The sequence below is a fragment of the Lolium rigidum genome, chromosome 2, assembly GCF_022539505.1.
Source record: "Lolium rigidum isolate FL_2022 chromosome 2, APGP_CSIRO_Lrig_0.1, whole genome shotgun sequence".
Lineage (NCBI taxonomy): Eukaryota > Viridiplantae > Streptophyta > Magnoliopsida > Poales > Poaceae > Lolium > Lolium rigidum.
The window spans coordinates 249,423,085-249,432,719 of NC_061509.1; the positions used below are offsets into that span (position 1 = coordinate 249,423,085).

At 51.0% G+C, this 9,635-nt stretch overlaps 1 protein-coding gene across 1 annotated transcript; it reads right to left on the bottom strand.

The window, feature by feature from the left end:
• Positions 1–4,527: 4,527 nt before the first annotated feature.
• LOC124688501 (germacrene A hydroxylase-like) lies at positions 4,528–9,136 on the bottom strand. Its single transcript, XM_047222172.1, has 2 exons — positions 8,219–9,136; positions 4,528–5,242 (listed from the first exon to the last, which is right to left on the bottom strand). The coding sequence occupies exons 1-2, from the start codon at positions 9,131–9,133 to the stop codon at positions 4,610–4,612; spliced, it is 1,548 nt and encodes a 515-aa protein (XP_047078128.1). The 5' UTR covers positions 9,134–9,136; the 3' UTR covers positions 4,528–4,609.
• Positions 9,137–9,635: the final 499 nt, after the last annotated feature.

Sequence of the window (9,635 nt, forward strand, 5' to 3'; positions counted from 1 at the left end):
CAACACCAGGGATTCCGGCGCCAACGTGGAACCTGCACAACACAATCAAAATACTTTGCCCCAACTTAACAGTGAGGTTGTCAATCTCACCGGCTTGCTATAAACAAAGGATTAAATGTATGGTGTGGAAAATGATGTTTGTTTGCAAAGAACAGTAGAGAACAATGATTGCAGTAGATTGTATTCAGATGTAAAAGAATGGACCGGGGTCCACAGTTCACTAGTGGTGTCTCTCCAATAAGAAATAGTATGTTGGGTGAACAAATTACAGTTGGGCAATTGACAAATAGAGAGGGCATAACAATGCACATACATATCATGATGAGTAATATGAGATTTACTTAGGGCATTACGACAAAGTACATAGACCGCTATCCAGCATGCATCTATGCCTAAAAAGTCCACCTTCGGGTTAGCATCCGCACCCCTTACAGTATTAAGTTGCAAACAACAGACAGTTTCATTAAGTATGGTGTGTAATGTAATCAACACAAATATCCTTAGACAAAGCATTGATGTTTTATCCCTAGTGGAAACAACACATCCACAACGTTAGAACTTTCTGTCACTGTCCCAGATTCAATGGAGGCATGAACCCACTATCGAGCATAAATACTCCCTCTTGGAGTTACAAGTATCAACTTGGCCAGAGCTTCTACTAGCAACGGAGAGCATGCAAGATCATAAACAACACATATATGATAGATTGATAATCAACTTGACATAGTATTCCATATTCATTGGATCCCAACAAACACAACATGTAGCCTTACAAATAGATGATCTTGATCATGATAGGTAGCTCACAAGATCTAAACATGATAGCAGAAGAGGAGAAGACAACCATCTAGCTACTGCTATGGACCCATAGTCCAAGGATTAACTACTCACACATCAGTCCGAAGGCGATCATGGTAATGTAGAGTCCTCCGGGAGATGATTCCCCTCTCCGGCAGGGTGCCGGAGGCAATCTCCTGAATCCCCCGAGATGGGATTGGCGGCGGCGGCGTCTCTGGAACTTTTTCCGTATCGTGGCTCTCGGTGATAGGGTTTTCGCGACGGAGAGTATAAGTAGGCGGAAGGGCAGAGTCGGAGGAGGCACGGGGGCCCCACACCATAGGGCGGCGCGGGCCCCCCTTGGCCACGCGGCCCTGTGGTGGCGGCGCCCCGTGGCCCCACTTCGTATGCTCTTCGGTCTTCTGGAAGCTCCGTGGAAAAATAAAACCCTGGGCGTTGATTTCGTCCAATTCCGAGAATATTTCCTTTGTAGGATTTCTGAAACAAAAAACAACACAAAACATGAACTGGCTCTTCGGCATCTCGTCAATAGGTTAGTGCCGAAAAATGCATAATAATGATGTAAAATGTATATAAAACATGTGAGTATTGTCATAAAACTAGCATGGAACATAAGAAATTATAGATACGTTTGAGACGTATCAGATATATAGTCCTAACTAAGGCATCACCTTTTTTCGAAATGGGAGCATCGCCCCGGCTTCTGCATCAATAGATGCACACAACCTTTTATTAAAAGTTTTAAAATTTAGAATTCATACAACTCATGGATCACATAAAGTGTACACAAAGATTAACCAAAGGAAAACAAAAAAGAATGAGTCTCTTAGGTCTTGCCCTCCAAACCCTGTCTTGAATACTCCTAGCGGACTGAGCCCTATTCTCTTAAGATTTTGTCTCACCCTATTCTCCCCGAAATGGCACATACATATGTTAAAATAACAAATGTTTTAGTGTGATGTTTAACAAACTTCATTACACCCAAACAAATAACAAAGTTTAAAAATGAAAGAGCATAGTTCGTAATTAATTAATAAATTGAGATGATATTGACTAGTCATCATTCTCTTCATGGCTTGCCAAAGCCCACATATTTTTTCGATAAAGGGAATATATTAATATCAAAAGATATCAATTACACACAGCCTCTGCAACGACGTAATACATTAATGGTAGTACGGATGCACACAACAAAAAAAGTGAAAAAGAAAACTAAGAAACAAAAGTCCCGCTACAACATCCCAACCCTAGCAACAACAATGCATCCACCACCAAGACAACACCTGAAATACAGACTCTCCAAAAGTGACGAACCCAAGAAGGGAATAGTGCACCAGCACCGTCGTCGCCCGATCAAAGATCTTAGGTTTTCACCCTGAAGATAGTCCCCGCCCTCAAAGCAATGCCTTCAACAAGGTCATTGCCAGGCACAACCAGTTAAGGTCAGACCTTGGGCTTTCACCGTAAAAGGTAAGACTCTGAATTTCACCTGTGTTGTCGCCCCCACTTTCATACCACTACTGCACAGCCCGGAACACCAAGAAATTCCCTCAACAATGCGGAGACTTAAACCTCCCTTAGGTACCATCTTCGACGGTCGCGTCTCAGCGGAAGAATTGGTCATCTACGCTGCTTTAGCTTACTAGCTGTCATGGAAGCTAGTACATACGACCCCTCCCGTGAAAGGCCCTCCCGTGGCGCTCCCCAGGGCGCCGCCGGGGGGGGATCTCCCTCCTTCCGCCGCCCCTCCCTCCGTTTCCCTCCCTCCACCGCTGCCGTCGACGCTGCCCACGGTGGCGGCGGGCCCCGGCGCCAAAGTGCCCGGGGGTTTGTTGGAGGCGAGGACCGGCGAAGGCGGCTGGGGCGGCGACCTCCGACTTCGGTGTGGTCCGCATCTAGGGCGGCGTCCCTAGATGTGCGGTGGTGGCTCTTCCACCACGGCCTCCGGCGATGGATGGTGGTGGCAGCGGCTGTTGGATCTTGTGCCCGCCGAGATCCATCGTCGGCTTCTGCTGGCGGCGCGAGGAAGGGGGCGGAGATGTGCGGGGCGAGGATGGTGTGGTTGCGGCTTCCGCCATCCACCGAATTCTCCTTCATCATCGTTGGTCAGCGGATGGCGGCGTGGGGGCCTGTTCGTCTGCTTCGGTTTTGAAGGTGGTGGTCATAGGGTTCTTCTTCTGTGAAGATGAAGACCTACCGGATGCTGATCCTTTTCATCTAGCCGGAGTGTTGAGTTCCGGAAGGCTCCTCCGGCGAATGCATCAGCGCATCTTTTGCCTGTAGTTTGCTGGATCGGGTGGTATTCGGTCGCGCGCACCCATGCTTTTATTCCGACCGTTTGGTTCTGGAGGGAGCGACGCGAAGCTCTTTTTCTGTGTTGACATCAAGTGACTATGGATCCATTATGAAAGTCGGAAGAAGAGAATTTCATGAAGGCCGGATGGGAGGACTAGCTAAGGGAGGTTCAAGTCTCCGCGCTGTTGAGGGACTTGCTTGGTGTTCCGGGCTTCACAGCAGCGGCATGAAAGTGAGGGCGACAACACAGGTGAAGTTCAGAGTCCTACCTTTCAGGGTGAAAACCCAAGGTCTGGCCTTAACTGGTTGTCTGGCAATGACCTTGTTGGAGGCATTGTTTTGAGAGCGGGGACTATCTTCAGGTGAAAACCTAAGATTTTGATCGGGCGACGACGGTGTTAGAGCATTGTTCCCTTCTTGAAGGCGTCATTTTTGGAGAGTCTGTATTTCACGTGTTGTCTTGGTGGTCGATGTATTGCTGTTGTTAGGCCCGAGATACTGTAGCGGGACTTTTGTTTCTTAGTTTTATTTTCTTTTTTTTGGCTGTGTGCATCCGTAGTGCCATTAGGGTGGTGCATTGTTGCAGAGGCTGGGTGTAATTGGTATCTTTCGATATTAATATATTCCCTTTATCGAAAAAAGCTAGTCCTCCAATCCGGCCTTCATGATATTCTCTTCTTCTGAATTCACCATGGACTAAAACGTCTCTTGATGTCAACACAGAACAGAGCTTCGCGCCGCTCCTTCCAGAACCAAATAAACGGCCGGAATAAAATATGGGTTCGCAAGACCGAATACCAACCGATCCAGCAAACTCCAGGCAATAGAAGCATTGATCAATTCACCGGTGGCCCCTTCCGGAACTCAACGCTCCGGCCAGATCAAGAAGGGTAGGCCTCGGGAAGGTCTCCATCTTCGCATAAAAGAAACCATAGGACCGCCACCTTCAAACTGCAAAACGAACGAGCATGCCCCCTCGCCGCCATCCGCTGACTAGCGATAGCGAAGGAGAAATCGGTGGATGCAGCATCCCAGACCCACGCGATCCAGATCTCAGATAGGCCCTGCCACACCACGCGGTCTTGGACGTCGGCACCACACCATCCACGCCTTGCAAGGTCGCTGCCCCCTCCTCGCGCCGTCAGCTGAAGAACCGACGACGTGTCTAGGCAGGAAATAGACCCGCAACCACCACCACCACCCATCGCCGGAGAGGCCATGGAGGGAGCAGCTGCCGCCGCACATCCAGGGACATCCGCCCCGAACGCCCATATATGATCAATCAAATCCTTGGAAATGTGGCTATCAGAGACTTGAACGTTCATATGCACAAACTCCTCCCATGTTCCTTCCCTAGGTTGTGGTTGAACCAAGTCACCATATGCTAAAAAAAATTCTAACATTTCGAAATATAATTTTTTGGTAGAGGCAGCATACGCATCCGGGAGCCGAATTATATTTCTGATATAGAGAGAGATTATTCATAAAGAAGACAAATCCAGGGGAATTGTTGTGTCTACATATATGTACAGCCGTTGAAGCATCCACGTGGGACTGCAATCAGATATAGGTCATTTCTTCTTCCTACTGTAACCCCAAATTTCTCGGACATGTCTAGTGACTCCAGGCTGCCCTCGCCAGGAAGCACCCATTTAAAGTGGTAGATAAGGTTTGCCAAAGCTAACTCCAAGGTTGATGTGGCGAACATCATCCCTGGGCACTGCCTTCGCCCAGCCCCGAACGGGGTGAATTCGAAGTGTGCCCCAACATACTGGATGTTATTGTTCTCAAACCTCTCGGGAATAAAATCTTCAGCATTTTTCCAATACGCTGGATCCCTGGACACTGCAAAGGCGTTAATGAGGACAGTGGTGCCTTTTAGCATGTCATAACCCAGAATTTTGCAGTCATTTCTAGTCATCCGGGGGATTAGAGGGAATGGTGTATGTAGCCTAAGAACCTCCTTAATGACCATGCGCATGTAAGGTAGCTCGGGAATGTCTCTGGTTGTAATGAAAGATCGATCTTCACCTAGCACCTTCCGGATCTCTAGATATGCCTTCGTCATGACATCAGGATGACGAACAAGCTCGGACATGGCCCATTCCAAAACAGTTCCTGTGGTATCTGTTGCACCAGCGAATATATCCTGGAAACAATGGTTATATATGGTACAAATCGTTAGAGGTTAAATATGTGTGTGTTGTCCAAAACAATTTATCGTGTGAAAAACAATACCAAAGAGATATGATATGTGGTATTTAAAAAAATATTGAAGTAGGCATATTATTTTTAATCCTAAACTTCAATTTTTTTTTTGAAATGTGGGCAAAAGCTTTGCCCAATATATAATTAAGAAGAGAGTTTACATGAAAGTAAAAGTCTAGAACCATATTACAAGTTACTCTCCCGGCATCAAACTACCCAATCTTTTTGCACCCGCTAGAACCCAAAGCCTAGCTTCCTTTCTAATATTCTTGAAGATGAATTGTGAGGGCGCATGCTTGCTCTTGAAGACCCTATCGTTTCGCTCATTTCAAATCTCCCAACACATGAGCACAGCGAGAAAGCCATGGCCTTGCCATTTTGCCCCGTGGTCATCATATTCCACCACTCGGGGAAAGTGAGGTCGTACGTCCTAAAGGTTAGTGTGAAGCTCAAAGATATCCAACCAATCTTTGGTTTTCATCCAAAGCCGACGGGTGAAGCAACATTGCACAAAGAGGTGATTAACAGACTCCGTACATTGCTTACATAGAGGGCAAAGACTACAATTTGGCCCAACGGTCGGCCGTCGTCCAAATTCTATTTTGGTTTGCAGGCCACGTGAAAAAATTCACGTTGGGTGACGCTCAAGCTTTCCACACCGACTTCTGTAGGCTAGAGAGAGTAGATCCCAAAAATTGCATTTCATAGACGGACTTCGCTGTGTATTAGCCATTTGAGATGAGCCTCCAAACAATATTATCCTCCACGTTTTCAGTGAGTTGAAAATTGTCACCACCCGAAAGAAACCCTACTATTTCGGTGCGCACGAGCCAAAGAGCATCTCCACTCGTTTGGCATCCCCACACCGAAATCCGGGGTTAATTTCATCCCGATTGGACGAAAAAATGGCGTGGGGAGGGCCAGTTTCCCAGCCGCGATCCCAGTCGTAGACGGCTATTTAATTTTGAAAAACGAAAACTTGACGAAATACCGCAAAAAACGATTGAATTTAGACTAACTTTAATAATATTTACTATATAGAGGGCGAAGTTCATACATAGAGTCCGAATTCGCATATATTTCGAATTCGGCCAGGGGGATACAACTTTAAATATTAAAACACGGCGCTCTATATGCCGAAATGGTGGTAGAACACCGTGTAGTCCTTGTCGCTGCCGCCGCCATCATCGTCGGAGCCGTCGTCGTCGAAATGCGGCGGCGGGGCTGCTTCCTTGGCCGGGGTCTCCCCACCGGCCACTGTTGCGAGGCGGGGACGGCGAGGGCTTGTACCACTCGTCGTCGGACTCCTCGAGGTCAATGATGGGACGGGGACACCGGACGGAGGAGTCGCAGGCCGGCGGTAGCGAGCGGCCTGCTCGAGGAGCCGAGCCTGCCGCTCCGCCTCCTCCTTCTCCCACTGCTCCCTCGACCAGGCGCAGGCCTGGTCGAGGGGCATGGTGTTCCCGGCGGGGACGAGGTCCTGGAGGGACCTCGCCTTGACGGCCTCGAGGATCGCGGTTTCCTCGGCGTCGTGGACCTCCTCCTTCACCGGCTTCCGCTTCCGCTCGTCGGAGGTGCCTGGTTCGCGCTTGGGGCGAACCAGGCGTTGGTGGCCACGTGGCGTCGACGACTCGCGGATGACGATTCCGCCGCCGCTGCGCTGACGGTTGCGGGATGGGGAAAGAGGCTCCCGTTTCACAGGCGCCAAGGTTGGCGCCGACCTGGAGCTCGGCGTCGACCTCGTCGCCGATCCGGACGACGAGGAGCTGGCAGCCATGCGCCGTGGCTGCCAGCTGCCCCGGCGGCGGCTGGCCAATGCCCTCGACGGTGGCGGCATTGTCAGCACAGGCGCGTTGCCGCCGTCGATGTGCTCGATGACGGCCTCGAGCGTCCGGCCCGGCGCGCTCCACCAACGCTTGCGTCCGGCGGAGTTGTTGCGCGGAGGCGGCGGCGGGCCATCGTAGGAGGCGAGCTCCCGCTCCCACCGCCGCAGGAAGTAGGAGTTCCACGCCGTGTAGTTGTCGGGGTGGTAGCGTGGCTCGGCGCGCTCCTGGTCCGACAAGGTCAGACGGGCCTCCTCGATGGCGACGTCGAGGGCGTGTCCCTGGGGCAGCGGCGAGATTGGCACGCCGCCAGCACTTAGCCGCCAACCGCCGCCGGGAGGCCTCGTATCCGGCGGGCAGGGGTACCCCGCCTGGTGGATGAGGTGGCCCTCCCACGCGTGGAGCGACCGGCGGGGGAAGCCGTTGTTGGCCGCGCCGTCCTGCTCGTTGAACGCCATGGATCTCGGCGAGGGAGCAGTGGCGGAGTAGGATTCGTCTCTGGCTGGGGGTTTCGTCGGTGCTACGCGTCGCGGCGAGTTATGTAGGCGGGGCTGGACTCGGCGATTAAATGCCGCCTGGATGCTACGCGTCCGCGGCGAGCTGACCGGCGGCAGCCTTTACTGCGCGCGGAAGATGATGCGTGTGCCGGTGACTGGCCGGGTCCAACTCTGCGGCTAAGCCAAATCAAAAGCGCGGGAGAGAATTCTCGGCGTTTCGCGCGCTTTCGCTTCGTCCGGAGTCCCCAAGCGTGCCTCGGGGGACCAGGGATGGTGTGGGCTCGCTGGATGGATTTAGGCCCAAATCCGGGAGGAAAACGAGGAATCGGGGGCGCGGCTGGGCCGATTTTTACCGTCCGGATAAGAAAAACGTCGCTCGGAGACCTCTTCGGGGAGACGAGTATGGATGCTCTGATAACTTGTTGATGGATAAGACCGAATGACCATGCGATATGACATACTCCGGACTGATTATTTTTAGAAGGTACGATTACTCTTCACGTTACTAGTATCATGGGTTATCCCAAACAAAATGTGTGGGTCTGTTCTTAAAATGAATTTTGTCGACCGTAAGAAAAGATGGTTGAAAATACTCACAATCAGTACGGCGAATATACTCTCTCTGGTTAGGGGCGATTCCGACGAGTCCTCCTTCTGCAGCCTCAGCAACACGTCCACCAGGTCTTCGTTGTCGGCGCAGCAGGCGACGTCACAGGCCGCTCGCTCGGCCTGCTGCTTCCCCTCGATGACGTTTCCGATGATGTGTTGCATGCGGTCATAGCTTCTCTGTAAGCGGCGCGCGTCGATGCTGAACCACCGTGCCATCCGCGATGACGGGAAGAGGTTGAGGAGGGAGAAGCCGCCTAGCAGTGTGAGCATCACGTCCAGCTCGCGGATGTATTCTTCCTGTTCTGCGAACTTGCCGCCAAACGCCGCCCGCGACACGACACCATTGCTTAGCGCCATCACCTTCTCGCTGATGTTGATTGTGCCGCCGGTGGAGGCGGTGTCGGCGACGTAGCGCAGGAGGTTGCCCACCTCCCCGGTCCTGATGCCCTCCATGCGCCTCACCTGACTGGAGCTGAGGAGCTCCACGACACATACCTTGCGCATCTGGCGCCAGTGGTCGCCGTAGGGCGCGAAGACGATGCCCCTGCCACCGCAGCCGGCCATGTCCTGCGACGTGGTGCTCCGACGCTCAGCGAACACGGGGTCGTTAGTCTTTAGCACCAACGCCGCCGCCTCGGCGCTGGAGACAACGACTGTCGGGACCTCGCCTAACTTGAGGAGCATCACCGGCCCATAACGGCGAGATAACTCTATTAGTCTGCGATGAGGTAACGTGCATATGACATGGTGGAGGGCGCCGATGATGGGAAGAGTCCATGGACCAGGAGGAAGCTGCTGCTTCGTGTGTTTGGTCTTGCGGCGGGAGACGGAGAGCTTGAGGAACCAAAGGGCTAGCAGAGTGGCTAGGACTATGAAACAGAAACTTAACGGCACCACCTCCATTGCAGGCAGCTTAGCTTGTAGTGATAACTGATAAGTTGGTAACCAATCTGCTCCCTTCCGTGATATTTATGGAGCGACTGCCCTTCCTGGCACGTGTGATCATTCTCTGCCTCTACGTTACCATTGGTGGCTAACTTGTTTAGAAAAAAACCCCACCTCCCCTCCACTCCTTAATTTATCCGTGTCAAAAAACTATTTGAAATATCTCAACTTATTTTTACAAGTCAAATAGAAATTATTGGAAGCTCTTATTTTCCTATTACGCTCTGTCAGAAATCTTACGACTCGATCATATGATATGGAAAACTTCTCAGTATAGTAATCAAGTAGAATCTGACTATTCATATGAAAATGGTCCATTTGGAGATAGGAATCTGCACCAACCTCTCAACGTGTTAATCAAGTATAATCTAATTTTCTAAACACAAAGGGGTCCTGCAATAAACCAAGCTTATACTTCCTCCCTTTTTATTTACCCTACGATTCTAGATTCAGTTAAAGT

Coding starts and splice junctions, on each gene's coding strand:
- LOC124688501 (XM_047222172.1), bottom strand. CDS start 9,133: ATGGAGGTGGTGCCGTTAAGTTTCTGTTTCATAGTCCTAGCCACTCTG. Junction 5,243..8,218: donor GTATATTCGCCGTACTGATT/GTGAGTATTTTC, acceptor CATTGTTTCCAG/GATATATTCGCTGGTGCAAC.